This window comes from Atractosteus spatula, chromosome 3 (assembly GCF_055471065.1).
Source record: "Atractosteus spatula isolate fAtrSpa1 chromosome 3, fAtrSpa1.hap1, whole genome shotgun sequence".
Lineage (NCBI taxonomy): Eukaryota > Metazoa > Chordata > Actinopteri > Semionotiformes > Lepisosteidae > Atractosteus > Atractosteus spatula.
The window spans coordinates 10,542,765-10,568,322 of NC_142708.1; the positions used below are offsets into that span (position 1 = coordinate 10,542,765).

The window sequence follows — 25,558 nt, forward strand, 5'->3', positions numbered from 1 at the left end:
GACTGTTTTTGTTTTGGCCGTTCTTGAACTTTCTGTCTTTTCATTCGGGCGCTCATTCTCATGCAGTTCCATAAGTCCTTTGGCCACACTGGTTTTTGCTTTGTGGAGGTTGGGGCCTGGGAGGAGGGGGGGTCGGTGATCTGTTTTGGGGAGTACCTGGCCGCTTCAGAAACCCATCAGAAAGCAGACCAAGGAGTAAATAAAGGAAATAACATTTGTATTCAGTCAGTCTCAGCTCTAGCCTTTGACCACTTGATATATTCCACACTTTTAAGGGGGGGGGGGTACTTCAAAACATCAAGGAGGATGCTGGTAATCTTTTCCATATTTAAGATTTTTTTTTTCGCTTGAAACAAGCCATAAAGTTCCAGCCAGCCAGCTGTGGGGAATGAAGTGGCAGGGGGAGGCGGTGAGAGGAAACACATGGAGCAGAGCGTGGTGACGCGAGCCTGAGGCCGCTCCCCCTCCCCACTTCCTTCATGGGGGGTGGGTGGGGGTGGGCTGCCTCGTTTCGCTTTTCTAATGACAGAACAGAAGAGAGGCTACAATGGAGAGGAGGCTATGCGGCCCTCATAGCCCGTTTACGGCTCATGCCTCCACTACCTTCTCTCTTTGTCACAGTGACCTGAAGGGTCATCGGATGCTACCAAGATCAAACAGGCAATGAAAGTCTAAAGCTTGCCCGTATTTGACTTAATGTATTTGTCTCACAAAAAAGCCTATGGGCTCCAGACCCCATAGAAAGCACTGTAGGTCTAACCACCTAAGTGCTCTGAATATAGAACCTGTTCAGACTAACTTGTTCCCTCTTTATCAGTCTTTTTAAATATTCTGCTTTTTAAATAGTCTATATTTACTTAAACTTACTTTTTAAACTTACTTTTTAAATATTCTGTAATTTTCGGGACATCTGGAATACTGTTATTTTATGCATAAGGAAATTTATAATTCCATGGAAGGTATTTTGAGTAACGTTTATAAAAAGAACATCAGTCTTATTCTCTTAACTAACCTTTCTTTATGAGGATGTACTTTCTATAGAAGTATTTATGAAGAACATAATAACTTAACATGATAACTCAAGGACATAAAAAGTAGAACAACAACAGGCAAAGTACAATAGTAGCTGGCTACATCGGTATTGCTATGCAGTTGGCTGATCTTGTAACCTGCATTTTTGTGTTTAGGGTGTCTACAAGCACTTAAATGAGATTTTACATAACCTCCAGCACGAATCCCTAATTTCCTTGGTTACTTTTATTTAAAGTTCTTTTGCTGTAATTCATTATCTTCTTTAATGATGCTCAACCTTTTTCATTCATTAGTTACTGATTTATTTTTTTTAGTCTGCTCGCTTATTTCCACATGTGTGCACAAGTCTAACTTGGAGAGGACTGGTAGTTGCATGTATTTCAGAGCTAATGAGGTGTTTTTTTTAAAATAAATTACCTTGAGGACTGTTGCACAATATAAATATGAGTGCTTCTGGGGGCAGCTGTTACGTCCAGTAATTACAACAGGGATAGAACGGTTTATTACCGGAAGTGGTACGATGTCAGTGGGTTCGAGGGTTCTGGTTTATGCTAAAATGTCAATGTACACAATTCACTTTTGCAATACGGGGTGATTAATCTTTATTTATTTTTCTACATACCCCACTGAATGCAAGAGGAAAAACATTCCAGTTAAGCTTGTCTGCTGTTTCTTTGATTTTTCTGTGAAGCTAATACTGCATTTGCACAAAATGTTTTTCTTTAGCTGTAACACGTGCAGCAAACTGTATTGCATCAGTCGTCATGCATGCTCACAGTTAGCAGATGAGTGATTCATTATTTTGCTTTAAAAGAAAATGTATGACTTACATGAATATACAGTTGTAAAGTTACTCACTTTGCATGTAATATACATTTGACTTGTTAATATCAAGCTGCACTTTTCTTTCTATTCTTTTGTGAGATTCTTGCAGATTTTTTGCATACAAATCATGACAGTTTCTAGAAAATTGTGGGTGCGTGCTGATTATCCAGTATAGTAAAAAATTGGTATTGATGTTAAGCTCTATGTGGAGAAATGGCCAAGCAGATAGATTAGGCCTTATGGCGATGTTTATGACAGGTTTTGATATTCTTGTAATGTCTGTCTTCTTGATTAGTGCACTGACCAAGGTATATACAGAAATTCCTTACCAGACTGCATTCTTTTAATATTCAACACCAACATTGCTGCTGAGCCCCAAAGGCTCCCTGTGATTACTCTACCTAATTCAGCCATCTGTTGTTCTCATTACTGATTGAAACCCCCCAAAAACCTTCCACTTTGGACAACCATACGATACTGAGTCACTGGTTTTTCCATTCTCTGGATAAGCAAACAGCAATGTTAGTGAAGTCATTTGGTTATGTCATCCTTCGAAAACGTGCAATTAACATATACATATCTAAAGGAATGACTGCCACGGTTATTATTTTTTTTTAAGAAGCTTTATTTGAAATGTTTAGTTTGTTTTCCTTGTCAAGACCGTTTTGGATCTGTCCACCATTACTCTCCATTTTCATCTCATGCAAATTAATCTGACTGGCTCGGTTGTCTGAAATTTATACTCGAAACCTTCAGGTCCAGAAACCTAAGCAGTACTCTTGTGCTGGAAAATGGTTGGAAAACCTTGAGGTCCGGTTAACTCTGTAGTGAGAAATCAAGAGACCAGGTCCACACACTACTGGGAAAAAATATAATTTCGGTTCAACAAAACATTGGCTGGGTGGGTATTAAGGGTCATGTTTCTTTACTTAATATGTTTTAGTTATTTTTTTTTGTATGGTGGCATACTTTATGTGATGCACATGTAGGTATCAAAAATTAGTTTTAAATCGGATGCAGGCTAGTAGCGTGTGTAGCCTCCAATGCAGAGTAGTTCACACTGTATATCTTTTACTCATGTTTTATACCAGGAATTCAATTCTGTTCCATTACTCTTATTAGTACCTGGACAAGCATGAGCCTGTTCACTGGTCTGTGAACCCTAGATGCCATGTGTGGTCACAGCTCGCCTGTCAAAATATTTAGCGGAGCTCAATTATGGCGAGTCGGACATTCACAGAAACTCATTATAACACGAGCAGAATGAGCAAGGGCATGAAGTGAGGATATGAATGGTGTATCACCAGGGAGTCACATTGCCGCAAAGTGAAGTTCAGAATGAACCAGATATTCTAGCCTAGACCATCACACTTGGATCTACCCAGAGATTGGTCTGTTCTATACAACATTTATCTTTTGCACGTATGCACCACACTTGCTTATATCCATAGCAGTGGTCTACACAAACTTTGTATACAGTGCTTAGAGGACCACTGAGGTGTTGCTGCAACATAATTCACTGATAGCGCAAAGGCCTTCATCTTTTGATAAGCAGACGGTACAGTGTTTGTTCTATTCTGCATTTTTATTTTGTGATTTTGACCATGCCTGGCATTTAACAGGTTAAATCACCAGTTCCCAGTGAACTAAAGAGGCGATTTAGTGCTTATGCAAGAAAGTCACCAGATTGCATCACAGTCGGTCATGAATGATCGGTTAAACTTTATGACACCAAAAACATTTAATGAACTTCCATATTGTGTATACTTTGTTTTTTCTAAAAAAGTGCATGAATAAATAGAGTAAAAAGTTATTTTGATGCTCAGTATACATATACAGTATTTTCATATGTGTACACTGAAATACAACAAAGAGTAGTGGATTTTATTTTGTTTTTGTAAATACTTTAAAAAAAACGTATTTTTTTAATTCTTTCTTACTTGCACTGCACAATGCAAGGCTTGCACTGTCCCGTATTAATAAGTCTAGACAAGAACTATGTGCAAGTAACAAAGTTGTTTTTCCAAAGAAGCTAAGGCCGTGTATCCTGTGAAGCAGTTTGGGAATCATATTGCAGCTCTTCGGCAGGAAACTTGTGTAGTTATGCAAAAAAAAAAGCAATAACCAAGTTTTGTCCACACCTAATCATTAGAGGACACGTTGTGAAAGAGGAGCTTGTGTACGTCCTTCTCAAGTGTACGAGTGCGGCTCTTTTTATTTTGTCACGGGGATGTTGCTAGGTGAAAGAGTGCTAGGATGTACTGGTGGGAAGTGGTCACCTGGTTGAAATCTCCTGGGCAACACATGCCACACCACCCCCGCCCCCAGATGAAATCTAGATGAGGAACAGCTGGATTTTGTTTGGAAAGCTGCTTTGTTACATGCCTGAAGTCTGGAGATGAGAGACTGAGGTCATTGCGAAAGCAGGTGCTCCAATGGTGAGCTGAAGGAGGGAGCTCTGAGGGTAATAGGGGGGAAGTGTGGCTGATGTTTCGGTGCTGCAGTGGGAAAGCAGCTTTTAACTGCTTTCTTATTTCAGCCCTGTTTAGAAAACGCCGCTTGTCTTACAGCCCGTTATGTTTGTGGTGTATAATTTAGTGCTATGTGCAAGCCTGGGATTTTTAACTTCTTAAAGCTCCTTTCCTAATGCGCATCATTTCCAATATAATGATTTAACGACACCCCACACATATCCACACACCCCCACCCTGTCTCACCAATCCTGTCCTTTGAGAACCACGCTTCCTGAAACAAATATCCATCTGAGATTCATTATCCCTGGCCACTGCCTTGTTAGGTGACGGTATCATGGGCTAATCTTTACACAGTTATTACTCCCCAGTTGGACTAAGTGTTCTTTTAAGCAGGTTATATTGACGAGCAGCCTATTAGAAAGGGAGATTGGGGCATTACAGCTTAAAAAGATCCGGTAATACCTTTTAAAATTCTGTCTTCTTTTTTTGATAAGTAGTCTCTAAGCTCTAGTACATGTTTTATAGACTAGATAGTGGTCAAAAACCATTAGATCCTTGGCTTTTAAAAATGGAAGTGAACTTTCCTGTTTTAGCAAAAGAAAATTCTCGTCTCTGTTTTTAAGAGCAACCATTGAGTTTGCTTGGAAGCTCTAATGGTGATGACTGCAGGATGTAGCACATCATTTGGGTTACATAATTGCAGATTATTGCAAGTTTTTAAAGCTTTTAAGCTTTAAATTATATCAAATAAGTTTACTAGATTGACAAAACAACCATCATTTTTTGTGTAACAACTTTTACTGTTTGTTAAGTTTTATTTAGCAGTGTTTCTGTTTCTGTTTAAGACATTTCTCAGTTGTTGCCAGCAAATAGTTTTTTCTCCTCCTTGCTTCCTCGGAGACGTTGTGAGCTGTTTTTCTTCATAAAGCAGTGCTGGAGAGAACAATGACTCTGTTCAACATTTAAATATTCCCTTTTTAAATTAACCCTTTCTGTCTATAGAGACTTACATACAGTAGTCATGTGTCAAAACGTTTTGTTTTTGCTTTTCATGTAACAAAATTCATCTGTATAAAAGAGGCTTTCCAGAATGGGCTTTGCAGGTGTAGACATGAAACAAAAGTGTTACAGCAAAAAAAATATATACTACATTGAAAACAACTGTTCCAGGGATTGGTCCACTTTAGTTAATGGGCTAAATGTTTTTACCCTTTTTCCAGTTAAGAAAAAATTGCATTCATCTCCTCAAAAACACCTCTCAACAAACATTTGCTTTCCCACAAACACATCTGCTTCTAGTCTTTGCCTGACTTTAAAGTTGTCTCCTAAAGGCCGGGGTGAGTGTTAACACAAACAATCTGCATTAATGGGATGAGTATTGCTTTACAGGATCTGAGTCTGTAAGCAGGGCCCGTCTCTTAACACCTCAGTCTCCCAGTCCCCAGTTACTCCACATTTAATTTAATATTGTACAAAAATTGTCACATGACATGCTAGAATTCACATTTGATTTTGAAATGTTGATTGAAAATATGGGTAAAATATAAATCAAATGTTATTTTATAGTGTTTAAATGACCTCTTATTTTTTTACTGTTTGCATAGTACTTTTACTTCATTACTTTGAAATCAAATACCTTACAGATTAGTGTAAATGAAATTAAATATACTATTAAGAATTATTGAGTACAGTACATGTTTTACATGAAACACATGGGAGATTGTGCTAACTTTTTCCCACAATGGTATCTCATGGTATCAGGAACATAATGAATTAATACTGTAAAAATGCAGGTACACAAGGTACACAAATCTAAAAAAAAACCTTTATTGTGCTGTGTTTTAGAAATTTTAAACCTGCAATGTATGGCTTTCAGCTCAGTTTCCAATGGTTTTGAAATGTCAGAAGCCATATTAAAACGTTTTTTGACATAGCTTCCATACTCCACCTAGTGGGAGATATGTATATTGTGTGTATGTTGGTAAAACGGCAGGATCTGTGTACTACAAATGGGTACAGATCCCCCTGAAGCTGATAAGTCTGCAAGATAAATTTTATTCATTGCCATACATGGCTACAGCAAAGTATTTGAATATACCTTTGGAATGCTCTCATCTGCATGATCCTATACAAAGTTTTCAAAACTCAATAAATACTAACTTATAATTTCCATAAAGCCTGAAGTGACAATATTTAACGTCTGCCTTAAACTATTCTCATATATACCTCATAAGAATCTTTTATACAAAGCAATGTATAAATTCTTAGAAATTCTGGTTTCAAAATAGAGCACATTTTTAGTCCTCCAATGGATAATGAAACATAAACTTCAAAAGTGCACTTGAAACTTGGATCTTATTCAAAACATTTGAACCATTTTTGTTTTACGTCAAGGAATGCAAGTGATTACCGATGGATTTGAGAATTTCTAAAACTCTCAACCACTTTTCCTTCTCTCTTCTGTATTGCTGGGTACCTGTTGCTATCAGATATAGTTTGTACCAGGAAAAGGTTTAACTACGTTAGGAGCCTGTACAAAGAAACTGTGCTTTTACCTATACCAGTACCACACCAGTGTACCAACCTAGTTACATGCTCCCATTCTTTTTTTAAAGATCCAATAAAGAGTTTTAAGAGGTTCTCTCTTAATTGAATTAACATCTAAAGAAGCTACATCTGCACTTTCAGTGTGTTCAGAATTATTAGCAGCTGTTATCCAGTGGGAAACGCATTCCTGGGCTGTTTTCTTCTGAGCATGGTCGGGGAACAATGATTCCAGGACTTGGCAAAGATCAGAGAAAATGGTTTTAGCCAAATTAAACTTCCTTTTTCAAGCTCTCCCGTACCACAACTAGGAAATTGAGTTCAATACCTGTGCCGTGCTCTGATCCCCCTTCAACTATAACCTTTCTTTGGGTCCGGACACCTCTGTTAAATACAGTAGGGTCTAAGTTCATGTTATTATTAAAATTGGAGGGGAAGTCTACGAGTTCCAAGCATGCTGAATAACATAAACTGTTCGTTTAAAGTATATTTCATTTTTGAAACCTTTCAGGCCCCGTTTCAGTTGTTGGTAAACGGTCCAAACTATAAATGTCTCATGTTATCATATTTCATTTTGATGGATTTCTTTTTTGCTTGTTTGTTCTGTGAATTTGAAAAACACTTTTCCTTTTAAAGTGAAGCAACATCCAGAATTCTGTTCAAGGAAACACTGATGGTATATTCAAGCTTTAAAATGTGACCCTTCTGTTGTGCAACTGTATACAAGTAAAAACCAGTATCTTTGGAATGATTACAGTAATAAGCATTAGAACGGGTCTAGTAAATTCTAAAAAAAGTTAGTTTTTTTTCCCACAAATCATGTAACTCAGAAAGTAAATAATACAGTCATCTTATATCTGACTGTCATCTGACTACATCTGATTGTGTTTCTTGCTTACAGAGCCACATGCTCAACACGTTCATGGTTTCTCGTTTATTTAAAATTACTTATTTCCTAAAATAAGTTTACACCGGCTCAATTCACTTTACTTCAGGCCATACTGTACTTCAAAGGCATGTAGTCTAGTCAGAAATTGATACGGCACACGAATGCTTATGGAATCTGCTAATCAAATTATTATAACACAGAAAGTAATTTAATATATTAAGACAATTGCACTTAAAATGTTCTGTGTGTCTTGTTACATTTTTGCTTCAGAACTACTCTTTACTATTATTTTTCTGTTACTTTAAATCCCCCGACACATGTTTCTAATTGTGAAATTGCCTGTTACTTTAATTCACACTCTGAATTGCTTAGCCGGTGCCACGTCACTGTTTTGCTTCATAAGTTTTTTTTTTCCCCTTTTTTCTGTTTAACTGTGATTAATCTGTTGATGGGAGTGATACATATGGGAACAATTGCCAGCTTTAAGTGCAAAAGGTATGACTAGATGAGCCCCACTTTGTAATGCGTGCATTTAGGAAGAGAGCATTTGTGGAAAGTGACTTTGATTGCAGTCTTATTTGCAGGTCTGTGTAAACTTAGTAAAGCCTTTCCATCATTTGTGTCACATTTTATGTTCTTTAATCTTAATGCAGCATGTTGTTTCGTGTATGGAAAAACGGCCCTGCTTATTACCAAAGGCTCAGTGTTCAGTAGAGCTCTTTTGCCTGTCAAAACGTTTTTACCCCACAGGCAGGTCTCATTACAAAACCAAGCAACATCTAGCTTTATTCTTAAAATGTCTGTTGCGTTGTCCTTATTATTTGGGTCACTTTCTTAAGTGTGCTTAAGCAGGCTGTAGAGAGCAATCCAGGATATGAGTGAACAAAGCCTGCAGGTAATCACAGAGTAGCCTGAGTTTCTGTATAGCTTTTTCCACAGCATATCACTGCTGTTATCCTTTAATTCATAATGCCCAAAAGAAATAAAAAATATTACTTTCTTAGAAAATGCATTTGAGTTACATTAACTCCAAACAATTTTATAGTGCAGAGTGGGGAAGGAATACATTGAGAGATTTTCAGAATAAAAAGCCATCATTTTCATTCTGCAGAGAATGTTTGCTATCTTTAATTTATGCATATATTTTGATGGTGAGTCCATCTGAATCTGGGAATGAGGAATACAAAAATCTTCAGATATGTTTTTAAAAAACACTAAATAAAGAGCAGATCATCTAAAAGAGGCAGTCCACATCACACTCTCATTCAATTCTGCCTCTTTGACTTCTGGAATATGCCATTTGTCGTCATGGTTATTAATTTTTAACCAGCTTTGTAATTTCATGCTGTGAAACATACATTTAACTTGTTTTTGTGCCAGAATTTGGGGAGACTCTGAATCCAAATGCAGGCTGCGCTGTGTCATGTTAGATTTTAATTGAACTCACTTCTGGCACATAGGATATTGTAACTTTAAATTCTTTTGTTGTTCTTTGTGTATTTGTATTTTCTTCTTCTTTTTTTTTTTGCTCAAAACCTTGACATAATAGTGCTGCTTGCTGAAAGCCGTGTCACCGTGGGCCTGTGCTTTGTCATCAGCATTCACATCAGGGCTGTTTGCAAATGTGTTCTGTGGCATGTAAACATTGTAATCCATATTCTGCTTTGCTAACCTGCAATTAGTTTGCTGGGCCTCTGCGCTGGTAGCTTGTGCTCTTTGGGGATTAGCCAACAGATATCAGTGGGAAGGGTGTCTTTGGCCATGACTTTTCATCGCTTAAGAATGGAGCCAGTGTTAAAAGTACTGGGAATAAAAACTATTGTATTGAGGATGGGGGGTGATGGTGGGAGGGCTCATGGTATTTGCAGTAAAGCGTAAACTGAAAAAAAATACTTTTAAAACTCAAGAAATCGTGTCTATTAAAAAGCTCTATGGCACATTTTCTTTAATAGATCAAATGCACATTTCTAAACACACAACATTTGTTAAGGCGTAAATACTGTATTGTAAGGCTCTTTATTTTTTTCCATTGTAAAGTCTTTAGCAGGCTCCCAGTTCACTAATTTTGTACAGTATTTATTTGATACAGTTGTAGTGATAATTCTACAGATCCCTTTCTGTGGTATTTATGAAATTCCTTCATGTCAAATCAAAGAAGACATCTTCCTTTAGTTCATTAAAAATGAATCGCTAATCTTACCATATTAAAACAGACAAAAATCAGGGGATTTGCATTTAAAAAATCTGGTTTCTGGTTAATCTTAAATTACAGTCTCAATCATCAGTTCCACTTTGTCCATCAGGATACACGTTTCTCTTTTGACTGGTTTGTTTGCTTAACCAAGAATGACATTTTCAACTGATGGAAAAGGAAAAGTTTATTAAATATCATCTTTTTTTTTATTTTGATCTTTTTGAGAATGTGTCGTTTTTCCATTATTTGATTTGATTTTTTTAAACAGAAACTCTGCAAGTACGTAAGACTTGCTGATCCGATATTTTGTTAAATTTACAATAAAGTATACTGCATACATATCACAAAAATGTGATGTTTATGAGAATATGGTAGGAGTCGTCGTACAAATGGGCACGTTTGTTATATATAAAAAACTCCCATGGGTCATGGAATTTGTCTTCTTCTCAATTTTTTTCAGCTTTTGCTTAAAATAAATCAAATAGAAATAAATTAAAACAATAGTGCAAGAAACACACTGGCCTGGCAAGGGCTGTCCTTTTTCTATATTTTTAACAAAAGGCTGGGTTGTTACACTTTCTGCTTGGTTGCTGAATATAATGAAATTTTGCACTTGACCCAGAAACTGAGTGTCTCTGCACTGCATAATCAGTCCTACCACAAACACATGAAGCTCCATGGTTCTGATTAACAATGGCAAGAATGACAAGGTACATTGAAAACCATATTCCCAGTGTGCTGTTATTGTGAGCTCATATCATGATACTAATTTAGTTTAGTTTTTAAATATAAAACATTTATTAAATATGTATACCAGCCCTTATATCCTGAGCCAGGATGATGCCATTGTGAATTTGGGGGCTGCTCTGTGATGAAACACAGCAAACAAACACTGGCTTGGAATGAGCTATGTGTTCCAGTAAAGCCGTTCGACATTTTCTGATATTTGCATCAAGTGGGGAGGCGTCATGTGACATCTCAGGCAGTGCTGTCAAAGGCTTAGCTGGAATTACAAGGGGAGAAAAAAATGGCAGGTCCTAGAATTTTATCCCTAAAATGAAAAACTTGTGCCAAATCACAATTCCTGCAGGATCTCTTGATACTGTCAGGGGAATTAGGAAGCCCACAATTAAGCATATGGGCATTAAGATAATTGTCAGTTCTGTTGGCGGACATGATAGAAGACAGATGGATGTGAATCAGCGCACTCTGCTGAGGCACCCTGGGAGATAATTTTGTATTTTACCTGCCTGAGCAGCTCTGCCGTGTTTGTCAGTAGTAGAAGGTATTAAACTGAGGTAGTCTGTGTTCCATCATCTTTGAACAGGAGAATGCTGCCCTCTACTGTTGAACTCCAGCACTGCTTCATAGTGGGTTGCATCTGTTTTGGAAGCTGACTTTTAATACGCACTTCAAGTATTCATAACTCGGCGAGATGGAATTACAGAATGTCTTATCTATCTCTTGCTAATGAGCTGCTAATATGCAGAGTTCTTTAACTGTACAATCTGTTGTATTGTGATATAGTTAAGCTTGTTTATTGTTTATGTATTTATTGCCGATTATTGTTTTTTTTTTCAGACCAGGTGGAGTTTAACCTTAGACAGCAAGCTCATGCTTTAATGAGAAAATGGCAGATATTGTTGCTTAACAGCAGCGTTTTATAGTTTCAAGAAGATCAGATTATGACAAGATTATGAAGTCAGGACTTGTTGGCCTTTGAAATATTTGCCTTTGTCTAATGAAAAAAAAAACAGGCACATCCCTTCATGTGATTTATCTTGGTGCATTTTCAAAATGCTCTGATCCCCTTGACCAATGATAAGATCAGTCTCCTTTGCCTAGACGAAGAACAGAAGTGTTGTTTGCGATGACCGTGTTGTGTCTTTATAGGTTGGAGCACACCGTGAGGATGGAGTGGGGTTGCGGGGCAGTCACTCGATTGTGCCTGTTTCCCAGCTCCCAGTACAGTCAGCAACATCACCAGATCTGAGCCAGCCACAGGATCCTTACAGGGGTGAGTGGGGCTTTTCTGACATTCTGTCTGAGAGGGTCTGCAGGCCTCCCTGAGGCAGTCGTTGTTTCCCAAGTGTGTTGGTAAGACGGCAGTGCAAGCACAGGCAATCCTGAATATTTACCGTGTAATTAATTACATTTGCTTTTATCAAAATGGTTAAAAATGTATATTGGAGTTTGGTAGAAAAACACATTTCTTTTACACATTTGTGACCTATGGAAAAAAAAAGGCTTTTTTCTTCAGGAACATGTAAATAGGTCTCTCTCAGTACTGTACTTATGCGTTTCTATTTAAAAAAAAAACCGTTCCTCGGCAACATAATCTACAGAAGCCAAGCCAACAAGCTAATGAGTTGTTGAATAACATTAAAGAAATGTGGAAATGAATTAGCAATTGTACAGAATAATTCCTAAGCAAAAGAAAAGAGATTACAAGAGTGCCCATCCCATACATATAAATGGTATTTGTATAACATAATAGATTAAATGAAGCAGTGGGGTACAGTACCACTAAGTGGAAAAAAAAACAAACAAACGTCAACTGAATGGTATTCTCATTTTGTTCATTTCCTCTCATTTTGAAAGGTGGTAACACACTGTGGCAATCATTAAAAAATAAACTCTATTCATGAGCCCTGGAACATATTTAATGTATATTACTGCCATGTTGATTCAGTGCAGGATTAGTTATTTAAATAATCTATATACTGTATGTCCCATCCCTGAAGTGAAGAGATAGATGTATCCCAAAATCCTCTATTGCTTCCCAAATTCATATTGTGTCAGTGAAACATGAAGCACAGCACAGAGGACTTGGGGGTGTTGAGTTTGTTTCTGTTGTACATATAAGACTGCATAGGGAATACTGGAAAATTAAATCAGTGTCTGTGCAAGGTTTTGCTGTTGAGCCCACACACAGTGCTGTTCTTTTGCTGTGGTTCAGCTGTTTTTTATGGCTTTCGACTAAGTTTGCTGGAAACCTATTGTTGTTATTTTATTATTTTCAATTGTTTAAAAAATGATACCCATTTGATAAAATTTCACGAAACTTCACCAGAATCAGAGGCATACGGTACGTTTTGTCTCAGTGAACATGAGGATGAGTGAACAAAGGTCATAGTGTGTGGATGCAATATTGAATATTTCACAGAATTTGAGAACATCTTCATAAATTTTCTTCTCTGGTTCCAATTTATGTACTGGTGTGAGACTCAGTGTGCAGTGTTAGTGCAGGTCATGTGGTTTGGCTGCAGGCTTGGATTTGTCAAACATTTGAACAGCCTCTTTGAAACCTCTTTTTGTTGATTGGAATGAAATTTGGTATTCATAAACAAATAGAGGTTCACTCTCAAGGCTCTTCAAGGCGAGTTGCTGTATTAAAAGCGCATGGTAATCAACGGCTTGGTGAATTGCACACCATAACACTATCTGAGTACTGACATTTCAGGCTTAGGAGCTTATCGTTCTAGTGTGAATAGAACCTACTTCTCCTGGACAAAACCCAGTGGCAACTTGACCACCATTTTGTTCTCAGAACTCAGATTACTGTCTTAAGAACAGCTGTACCAGCTAACTTAAAATCTGGAAAGTTTCATCATACTTAAAGGTATGCCTGTTTCAGACTAAAGCCTTAAACATTTTAGTGATATTTTATGAGTGAATGGGTCATGGGTCATCACCTGCTTGGGGGAAATCCATCCCCATTATTAAAAACTGTGTAGCTAATAAACTTTCAACTTGACAGGTATCATTCAGATGTCAAAGCAATTAGCATACGTTGAAGCGAGGCATAAAACAATATGACTGTATGACAGCCATTTTGTTCTTAAAATTCAAACTAACACTATCCTAGGAACCATTATACAGACTTACTTTGTTGTCCATCTTGGCAGCTTTTATCACGCATAAACCTGCTTCAGACTTTTACCTTATTTCTTGTGATGGCGCCGGTTATGCCCACAATGAGTCATTATCTGCTTGACAAAACACGTCCCAAAACTATTCTTATTCAAAATCTGTTTTGACAATGAACTCCCTGCTCGGTAATGATCATGACAATGCAGTTTCACTGCATAGCAGAGCAGGATTCCCGCTTACAGCAGGAAGGCCACCTGACCACCATTTTGTTCTTTTGTCATTACATGTCCTGGACAACAAACTGATTCTGTGTAAAAGCTGTTCAGCCTGTTCACTTCCAGCTGGTTAGATATACTTCCCATGCCCGGAAGTGCTGTGGAATTGAAACATTTGCACCTTACATGTTGGTTTGATACTTCTTCTGCCCGCAACGGGACATTTAGTGTAGTAGGCTTGCTATGTTATGTAATTTTAGCTTCTTTTTCGGTGCTTGAGACAATAAAACAACAAGCCTTGTGCATGTTGAGTTTGAAGGTGAAAATATATTGGAAAAAAATCACACATTTGTAAATTTGCCATGTGAAAAATGTCACACCGTTTTTAATACTGTTCATGCGTTTAGTGTATTTAAACAAGCACACAATTGTCTGAGACAAGGGAATGTGAAGCTTGTTTAATGGGAAACAGCCCGCTAAAAGAGTACACAGCTCACATTTTCACACGTTTGTTTATATGTGTAAGGCAACAGCTTTCTTGAGAACTAGTAAAACAGTAATTTTTGTTTTATTTTGACAGTAGCTTAGCGAGCTGAAACTAACCGTGAAAAAAGAGATAGTGTTCTCCAGCATAATAATGTAGGACCTTTCTTTGTATGGGTTTGGACAGCATGCTTCTTGGCCTCAGATTAAACCTATTGTACCCAAATCCAACCTCACTCCAAAGCTTCTCTTCCTGTCTGAAGACCAATCAGCTGAATATATACAATTCCCAAGAGTTCTGACAGCACGCACACATACAAATAAATCCCTTCTCACTAGTTGTTTGCACCACTGTTTGTTTTTAATTTTGTTTGACATTTTCCTGCTTAAGTAATAAAATTAAAAAAAAATGTTACTCTGGCTAACCATCTCCACGATTCAGCATGTAGGATATCCCTCAAAATCACTCTAGATTATCTTTGTGAAGGATATCTTAAGAAAAATATCAAGCCAGTGATCACAGACATACAAAACATTGTGCATCGTCGTGCTGTGTGGAATTGGAGAGCAAAGGAACTCAGTGGATTGAAAGTGACTTGGTGATGATGAGTGTATTTGTGTTTGATTTAGTAGACACACAAATCCACAAATCTTAAATCTATACTTAAAAGTATACTTTGAAAAAGAAAGACTGTTTTCATATAAAATAAATACTCCTCCAAAGTTTATGTCCACCCTTTAAACTTATGCGAAAAGGGAAATTAAATATTTCCAGAAATCTGAAAAGTACAGCTGAACCTTTAATGCTCACTACCTGTTTGGTCCACTGGTAAGGAAACCAAGTGGTTAAAATAGCAACCAGCATCCTGATTTTCTGTAAAAAAAAAATCATGCATCCATCAAAATATTTCATGCAGCCGTCCAAATACAATGACGAGATATGAATAGACAGGTGGATCTTGTTTTTTAATGAAATTCTACAGATCCAGTCTCAGAGAGTCTGGTTTTCCTTCTACCTGATCTCAGTGACCTAATTGAACTCATTATTTACTTACTCCAGCAACTTTAAGCCTTTCACTTTACTTAAGCAGCCGGAAATTTTACAGCGATCTATAGCACCTTTGAGGTCCTCCTCCGCACTACAACATTCAGAACCCCCACACATACAGTGGTTTGTGGGGCAGTGTGTGGATAGTGCTGTAACATGTGAGGGAGGCCTCCCTGGTGACACTGCTTTCTTCCACAGCCCTCTCCACGGGACTCCAGGGCCAGAGCACCTCTTCGGTGAGCTCCGAGATCAAATCCGAAGACGAGGGTGACGAAAACCTGCAGGACAGCAAGTCCCTGGATGAGAAGAAGATCGACGAGGACAAGAAGGACCTCAAGTCAATTACTAGGTCAAGATCTAGGTAACCGTAACCTGAGCGCTCGCTTCATTCAACTCCTTCGCTGGATTTTGATGAAGTGAACAATGTGCTTTGAGGGACAGCTAAATCAAAAACTTGGTAAACCCCACTTCCCACTTTAACCACATCGTTTCCATAACACACAAACACACGCAGGCTTTGTACTGGGTATTAAGAGCATATTCACAGCTCAGTGTTTGACAAGAATTCCGTTATGAAGTATAGAACAGATGATCTCTTTTTCGCTCTTCTGGGCAGTCTTCCACTAAATTGATACATACTTGAACTAATAAAGAAAGTTCGGGGAAAATACCTGTTTGCATATTTTTACTTTCAGATAACACCTTTAGGCAAAAAAAAAGCTTTTGAACAACAAACTTAATTAATTCCGTTTTGCATGCTAGAGAAATTCCCACGCTCCAAATTGATTTTCATTTCAGCTGGGTGGCAGTTTCTTACAGTATACCGATCGAGAATTTAACTTCCTCACAGCCTTTCCTATCTCCCTGGGGTTACCACAGTCCTCCATGGTTTTGAGCCTGGTTTTAGCTGTCTTTCACACATGAGTGTAGGGAAATATGCCCAAATCTCAAAATGCACTCTGTGCAAAACATCCCAGGACAAACACCTTCTGACAGATTCTGTCCTGAAGGGGTTTATCACTTTCTACCTGGGATAACTAATTTGATCAATTTACGGCCTAATTTGAAAATGTTATAGCAATATCAGTGAAGGTCTATTGATTTTGAGTTTGGTCTCATATTAAGCTATTAACATGGTGAATGGTGATTATCTCAAATGTTATATACTGTACCGGATTAATGCTACATTAGCCAAAAAGACAGTTGTAGGTGTAGGATTAGTTGTATATTCCTGAATTTGCAACAAGAAAGTTAAAATATTTTCTTATACTGCCTCTATATATTCCTTGACAGGAGCTACAACAGATCAAGGAGAGGTTAGTTCCACTCAAAATCAAGGTGGAACGAAGGAAAGTAACAATGAAAAAGTAAACCGAAGGAAAAAACAAGATTTCTGCTTATAGTTTTTTTTTTCCTTTCCACTTTTCAATGTGGAATTAACCTCTACCTGTTCCTTTGCAACTCACACTGATGCAGCTCCCTATCATAGAGCATTATACATAGATGTTTTAGCAATACTGTTTTTATTTAATACCTTCATTTGACTTCAATTTAAATATTAAAAAGAGTTCTCCAATATCGTGTTAGTCTTGTTCACCCAAGAAACAGTCAGAAAATGGAACAATTCTTTTTTGTTTTGACATTCTTAAGAATTTTAATGTTCCCTGAGTTCCATTGGTTAATTAATCCTCATGAAAGCGATGAGGCATCTTTTTTAAGTGCAAAGCATGGCGCAACACGCTTCAACTTTAATATACTGAGCTGAGGGGCTTGAGAATACCAGTGACTCTGACCAGGGTCAGGCTACTGCAGCTACACGCCATTTCTGCCTGTTTAGTCTGAGTTGTAGAATCAGCGCAACGACGTACTGTCGTTTTGCGACCCGAACCCATAACTGGGGCGGTTTCCCCGTCAGCCGAAGGAGCGCGTCCTGTCTTGTCCCGCACCGTGCGCGACTGAAGTGGCGTTCCTCTCCCTCCGTCTCCGCCCCGCAGCAATAACGACGACGAGGACCTGTCCCCGGAGCAGAAGGTCGAGCGGGAGAAGGAGAGGAGGATGGCCAACAACGCCCGGGAGCGGCTGCGCGTGCGCGACATCAACGAGGCCTTCAAGGAGCTGGGCCGCATGGTGCAGCTGCACCTGAAGAGCGACAAGCCGCAGACCAAGCTGCTCATCCTGCACCAGGCCGTGGCTGTCATCCTCAGCCTGGAGCAGCAAGTCCGGGGTCAGCACGCACGCTCTCTCGCTCCTTCTCTTCCGCCTGGCGTGCGCTGTTCTCCGCCACTGCCCGGCCGGGAGACAGCAATGCCTTAATTGCGCGCTACGCGATTGGTTGCGGCGCCGGTGTGCAATGAAAGCAGCGAAAGTTCGATTTAAAGAAGTTCGGACCCACTACGCGAAAGCGCGTTTAAAAAACCTAGGACAGGTCCCTGTTTTTGCATAAGGCGGGGGGTGAGAGTGTGGAACAGGCCACCCAGCCTTGTTGTTGAGGCCGATACCTTGGTTTCTTTCCAAAAAATGGCTGGTTAATTAACTGTTAACTACAAAAACTGGTGAGATGGGTAAAAACGGATTTCTCTTGTTCATAACCATTCTTATCTTCTTAATTCGAACAATGAAATTTGTTAAAAAAGAAATTGTCCCCCGCTCCATGGTCTACTGCCGTTTTCGTTACTCTCTCACCTTCATACATATTCCTCTAAAACTAGGCATCTTGCAAGTGTTACTCTGGCAGGATGTCAGTAAGGCAAAGTCAGTAGGAACAAGGAGTTATTGTGTGTTTGTGTCCTCAGGCACTGGCTTCTTGGTGATTGAAAAAGAACCTGTGCACATTTCTGCATTTTCTGTAAGAGTTTGGACGTTGTTGTTAAGTTTTACAGTTATTATGGAATTTTGTGATGGGCGATCGGTGCTCTCCCTTTCTGCAAGACAGTAACATGTGAAAGGTTATTTGAAAGACGCAGTTGCAAATAAGGATTGAAAGTCTTCAAAATGTGGGGAAAAAAAACAAAGCTCATATTTTGGAAATTGAGGCTCATAACTACATGGTAATGTCCAGTTGTCTCCACTAGGTGGCACTATGCTATAAACATTTACACTACTCGGCGCCAATGTGAAAACGGAGACTGACATTAATATGAGCAATATAGGAAATTAAGAATATGGTTACCTCTCTGTGGATATTACTCAATGGGAGCAAGCTGTTTTGAATTAAGAATTATCATATAATTCCCTGGGTTAGGATAGTGACAAATAAGACAGCACAATCCCCTTTATTGGTTATCATGCTGTTTTAAGGAATTTACAGATAATTCTAGGGAGTTTTTTCTGTATCCTTTCCTGGAGTTTGCACTGATCTTTCCAGGCTCCGGAGGCGGTCTTGATCATCCAGAACGGTTATGATCAGAGCAAAGAGAATCCCCTGAGTAGCGTAGGGTGTCTTTCAAGAAAGCGGGGACAAGAACAGGCAAGGCTGCTCCAGCTGTTGAACATGACTCAGCTGGCCGGGACCGACTGGGGTATTTTTCATCCTTGGTTGCGCAGAGCGAGCTCGTGGCTGAGGAGTGCTTGTTGTGTCTGCCCGCAGAGAGGAACCTGAACCCCAAGGCAGCCTGTCTGAAGAGACGGGAGGAGGAGAAGGTTTCGTCCGATGGACCTCCGCTCTCCCTTGCAGGAGCACACCACAGCATGGGGGACGCCTCCAATCCCATGGGACAAATGTAAAAAGAAAACCATAAAATGGTCAGAATACTTCACCTTAAACTAATCTGCTGTTTCACATTTGTACCATGAATAGCTAGTCCAAGAGCAAAAAAAGGAAAACCAAAAAAAAATAGAAATCTCTGCACAGTGACTTAGTTTCACTACTGCATTGCATACAGTACAGTCGATGGATGGTTTTTAATACGCTTCCCAGACGTATGCATGCCGAAGCAGGATACAAGATAAAAAGTAGTTAAAAAGGGACAAGACTGTACCATACAGATCTCCTGTGCTTACAGCCCTGTCAGTCTGTTCTGATAATCTCACTTGAACAAATTGGATACCATCTCCAGTTAGAAATACAGTTTGCTGAAAATATTGTTAATAGCAGCCATGGGGATGAACATACTGCACACCCCCTTCAGTTGCTCAATTTTGTTTTTTCATCGGGTACATTTTAACAACAGATTGGCAGTAAGTGTGTGTTTAATGTGTGTGTTTGACAAATTTTGCGATTCTGCACTGTACTGGATGTTTAGTATGGGCATTGTGGAACTGTGTCCGTTGGTATTATTGACTGACGCAGGATAAGGGTGATCCGTAATGTGTTTTCAGTACCTCATTAATCCCCCCACCCTGATTGTGGGATTTGTTTTCTAACAGGACTAAGACAGAAACTACAAAAGGTCACTAGGCAGTCTTAATAACACTCTCCAGCAGGGTTTTATTGTGATTGGTCCAACAGGATAATGTCATTTTTTACTTAAGGTTTTTCCTTTTAACTATAATGTCACATACACTGTGTTCTAGCTGTAAATGTTGGAGGGGACATTTAAAAGGGCATTAAAAATAAATGTATAGAACTTTAAGTTTTTTTCCCTCAACCTAATGACCTATTCTGAGATTTCCTTCAGGGTAGAGTTAAAGTGGGAGATATTCAGTGTGAATCTGTTTTTTGGGGTGGATTTACTAATCCACTAAGTATTCCAGATTGTTTTATGTTTATGCAGTGTTTCAAATACATAAGATTAATCGCAAATTAAAGTGCTGAAGAATTTTGTCTTGAACATATTTTACATTTCTTAATTATGTAGAGTCATGATTTATCAGGGAGGTAAAATTACAAAACCAGTTCCTATATTTGAATGTGTTGGCAAAATCTGGCATGTTCACGTGTTTGAGTTGTGTATATGTACATCTCCTCTAAAAGAATTATAAATCTTATATAAAGCCAATGTTTTAGGGGGATTTTTATTTTACTGAAGTAAAATAAAAAGTAGAAGAAAACAACTATCTCTACTTCAGAGAAAAGGGGACGTGAACATAAATACACAAAAAGTTTTGGTTGCTAGCAATCCACTCTAACATGAATCATACAGTCTGTACAACAAAAGCAGCCCTATCATGAAATGCCTTTCCGGAATAAATACTTCTGGAATTTCCAAGAATCAGATCAATGCATGGCAAGCTGTTCTTGAAGGCTACATGTGTAATTTGATCTGCAGTTTTTTCTGTTTTTAATTGTTGTAAAGCTTTCTTCATATCAGTGACATATTGTGCCTTATTTATTTGTATTGAATTACAATGGACTGACTCATGGGCCAGAATCAACATTCTTATTACATATTACCTTTTTCTTCCACAGGTCCAAGTTGCCGGAGTTCTTCAAAATGATGAGCGACCAGTTCCTTTGACAGCGTTATCCTTATCCCACCACTCAACCAACCAACACTTTTTCCCACCCCCTTCTTGTGTATAGTAGAGATGAACGAAAGTAGCTTAGAAACACAGACACAAGAGATTTCTCAGCATTCCCGATTTCTAGAAAAAAAAAAAGAGGAAAAAAGTGCAACTTGATGAACGACTCTCTAAACATATCATTAGGAATGTTCTAACAACGTTGCAAGCTGTTGAGTGCAGCCTTCAGACTGAATGGCAATCTTATCCACACTGTGGAACAATGCAGTTGTGCCTGAACTTCTTTTGGAATAAAAAAAAAAACAGTATATAATCAATTTGTAGGTATCGAGGGAAAAAAGGAGAAGATATTTAATTTAAGAAATTGTAAAACTTGCAATAATGAAAAAAGTGTACTTCTAAATAGAAAAGATAAAAACAATTTGTTGGTGTTCTAGTTGGCTAGTGTTTCTATATACTGGAGAAGAAGGGAAAGCATTGCTGCCCCTATAGCTACTTAAACCAGCAAATGTCCTGATTATGACTTTAGTGATATCATTAGCCATTCCTTTGCATGGGAAGAGCAGATGGATCTTACGAGCACAGGGGAAGCAGTCGGTAGTGTACTGAATGTTGTTTATTTGCTGGGTCGTTGCTGTCTTGCTGTCAGAAAAGGGAATGAACTTGGTTTGCAGGATTTAGCGAGGTCGTTTTGATTTGTCTGTTTTTTTTTCTTTCTTTAACTTTTGAGTCTAAAACCAGCTTTGTGGCAGAGTACAGTGTAGAATCACAGTGTGGTTTTTTTCTCGACCAGTGAAATGCCCAGAGTACCTTTTCCACAAGGCAACGCTGTACCCACAGTATTGAGAGAGACAGCAGCTGTGGGGCCTAAGAGTCCATCGTGTTGCTTTTATAGTCTTACCCAGGTTCTACCCCAGCCCTCTCTCCCCTGCCCCACCCTCCTTAACCCCAGAGATGCAATGTTAACATGCTACAGTTTTACCAATGTGCCTTTTAGAGTTCATATCATTAAGAGTAAGAGGAGGACATTATCTGAACTTTTTAGGATGCAAGCTTAGGGAACTTGTTAGTCATTAGGTCTATGCAGTCAGGTTTTTTATAACCTGGAATTAAAAAAAAGTATTTTTTGGATAAACTGTATTTAATGTACTGTATGCTTACATGTAATTTAGAAGGCGTGTTCCTGAACGACCCTGTTTTGAGTAAATTACTCCCCAAGTTCCAAGCCCGTTTTCATAGCGAGAGACACGTCTGTAACTGAGCGTTGTATTATAGCTATAAGCTTTTATGAGTAAATGGCTTTTTCAAGAGCCGCTGTAGTCTTCAGTACAGTATGTGGTTGTATGTGTAGAACTGATTTTATTTTCTCGTTTTTTTAAAACAAATCTGCGTCTCTAATGGTTTCTTTGTTAAAACCCAACTGCGAAACGCTGAAGCAGAGACAACAGCAGTGTTCACGTGGTTTAACTTATCCAATCAACATAGGCACTGAAACTGGAAAATATATATAAATACATATACGGTAAATATGGAAGGTGCCATTTCTAAAGGAGAGATTTGGGATTTGTGTGGTTTCATTAAGATGGGGTGAAACACACGAAAGCACCTCAGTGTAACCTTTCTAAAGACATGGCTTGTGTTGCCCACTGAAGTGCCACAGAAGGAAGTGTTGACTCTCTGTGACTTCTCATCAACTAGAGACCATCATCCACAAGACAAAAGGGACCGGAGTTCCATCTGCTCTACTTAATGCTAATTAGCTGTTAAGGAAACACAGACATTTGTAAATTGTATGCAACAAATGCAAACTTACCATTATTTTGAAATTGTGTATGTAAAAGTTATATTTTTACATGTAGACTCTTGTTATTTTGTGTTTAGAATACGTTGTATCAGTTTTTGTTAAAAAACTTTGAATTCAGTGTGTGTTGAAAATGTGTCACATTGAAAATGTAGTGAGGTTCAAGCTTCAGAATTTGTTTTTTTTATTTTATGTTTATATTTTGGGGAACATTTTTTTTCTGAGGGGGGGAACAGAGAACAAAATAAGGTATTTAAAATTTTTGTCATGCTCCATGCTCATCTACATTGCCATTTTAATTGTATTTGGAGAGAAGAAAATGTGTATATAGTCATCAGAAATGGGAACATGTGAATTTTGCTTGGGGAGGACTGGTTAACACAAGGGATGTGGAGGTGGATCAGTTGCATTATATCCATTACATTTTAATTGGTCACTGAAGCCACTGAAATGCCAGCATAAGTTAAAAAAACAGCATTAATATATTGTTAAGGCTGACAGCAAATATTTTTTCCTGTTATGATGCGTGGCTGTCTTTGCGAAAATGACCAAGTATGTCCAGTACTTTTCTGGTAATTCATTTTCAGATTATGATTTTAATTTCATGTAAAATGAATTGGAACCTTTAGAGGCCTAAATGCCTATAAATAATTATGGCAAATCTATTGTCTATGACGAGTTTTAATGAAGCACATTTTTCTTTTGCAATAAAGGTTATTGTTTTTCGCTGTAATTATCTCATGTCAGATGCAGGTCTTCAAAAGCTTTCTTGTCAGTTTTGTGCTCTCCAATGCTCCTGGAATGAGCATTGAAGTATGTAAGCAAAAGATCAGGTTCTAGCGTAATGTGTCTGTATTGCAACCCAGCAAGAGATTGTTGGAGCCTAACCTTCTTGTGCTTGATGGACAAGTGTTTAGTCGAATGCTTTCTTGGTAGGGCTTAAAGGGTGGGTGTCTGATGAATACAAGATAAGGGCATTTCTTTTATTCGTTTGTTTTTACATTGCGAGCCTAAGCTTGTAAAAAAAAAAACCTGTTCAACTATTGTTGAAAAGTCACTGACATGGCTGAGGAATGAAGGGACAAGTATTTTTCTGCAAATCCCTGTTAAACAGCTAAAGTTGTCTTAGCAGAAGCAAGTACTGAATTTATTTCTTATGTTTAGAGCACTTAAGTATATGTAGAAGAGATCCCTCTATTTCAGTGCAAAGAATAAGTGGGTGAGCTCAGAAATAATCTATGTGTGTGAAATGGAAAGGTTCCAATTTGCTGTATAGTTTTTGCTGTTGAGTTGTTCTCATTATATTTTGTTTGGTTATTTTGCTAACTATGAACAAAACACAAGCTTGACCGCCCACCTCTAAGAGATTTGTTTTCTGTGTATAATGTCCAGTATTTGATGCATCAGATACACATATAAGCAACAGGTTGCAGGTGATATTCACTTTGTATCGTATTCTAAAAGAGCACTAAACATTTAACCACACAAGGGGGTGAAAAAACGCTTTTTAATCCGAAGGTTGATAGCTGCCTAGCTGCTCAAACAACTCTTGTGCCGTAAGAGCCAGGACTAAAGAATACAGTATGTGTTTCATATTAATGTAATGACAGTTTAACACTTATTGCTGAAACTTGACAAGATACAAAAGCATGGTAACATGACTGTACTCCAGCTAAGGCTACACTTTCTGAAAAGGGATGAGATCAATAGTTTGTATCCACAGCCAATGTTGTCCTTACTTCAGTCAACGGCAGCCATATTGGTTGTGACACAGTTCTCAAAGCAGGAGAGGGCAACTGCAAATGAACTGATCCACCTCCACTTTTAAAAGATAAAACACTCCTGACGTTTAATTTAAAAATAAATATTCTAAGTTTGGGAGAGGGGGGACTGAGGGTTCCATTTGTCTTCAATGTAGCTACAATGAACACTAACGCCTATAAACTGTCAAATCAAAATTAAGGATGCAATTTTTACTGATCCAGTCTTCCGTTTTGTTTCTTTTTTTTATTGGAGTTTTTGTTTCCTTGCATTTTTTAAAATTGAGGGTGGGGGTGACGGAACCCCTGTTCTATCTTTTAAGAGGCTAAACTGACAATGATGAAAATGAGAAAGAATAACTTTCTGTCACTGTTTGAAATGAATCTTGAACAAGCACAAAATTGATTCAAGTGGCTGACTGGAAATGCTAATATATATGTATAAATTACATAGAATAATAAAATACGCAGGAGGCACCAAGGCTTATAGGCCAACTACTTCAATTTGGGTAGACTTTTTGTTTTTCATGCGTTTTTAATTCATCTTTGTGCAGTGCTGGTTTGACCATGTTCATTTCAGAGTATTATAGACATATGTAATGGTGAAAATATATGAACTGTGGCCTTTTCCATTCTTCTTGTTACTTGTGATGCAATTAAGTGAAGAAAAAAAAATAAGCAGAGAGTTACCATGTATCAGTGCCTGGCTTTTTGTTATAAAGCTTCCTTTGTCTTTGCTCTTTTGCTATAAAATAGACTAGTGCACCCTATTACAAAAAAAGAAAAAAAAACAAAACTAAAAATTAAATATATTTGGCTTATTTTTCGCAGGGGCAATCCTTTTATACCAGGAATATTGAAAAAAAAAAAGAAAAAATGTCAGATTCTGAATATTCCTCTTTGTAGATTTTTGGAATCATTCGAAGTAAAAGTTTGTTACTTTATTTTACTATTTAAAGATGTTATTTTACCATGTGTTACTGAGACGAAACTGTATGGTGTTTTCAGTGATCGACCGCA

General features: G+C 38.1%; 1 protein-coding gene across 7 annotated transcripts in view; it reads left to right on the forward strand.

Moving 5' to 3' along the window:
• Window positions 1-25,341, forward strand: part of tcf4 (transcription factor 4) — a 207,484-nt gene extending 182,143 nt beyond the window's left edge. For 3 of the 7 annotated variants that reach the window (XM_088911566.1, XM_088911565.1, XM_088911567.1), the window contains 5 exons: window positions 11,852-11,975; window positions 15,776-15,926; window positions 17,572-17,801; window positions 19,164-19,296; window positions 20,925-25,341. In XM_088911566.1, coding sequence (XP_088767692.1) covers window positions 11,852-11,975; window positions 15,776-15,926; window positions 17,572-17,801; window positions 19,164-19,296; window positions 20,925-20,973 — 687 coding nt within the window. In that variant the 3' untranslated portion in view covers window positions 20,974-25,341. Of the gene's footprint in view, window positions 1-11,851; window positions 11,976-15,775; window positions 15,927-16,870; window positions 16,894-17,571; window positions 17,802-19,163; window positions 19,319-20,924 lie in introns of all 7 variants that reach the window. The other 4 variants (XM_088911568.1, XM_088911569.1, XR_016090848.1 and 1 more) reach the window with 3 other exon arrangements.
• Window positions 25,342-25,558: the final 217 nt, after the last annotated feature.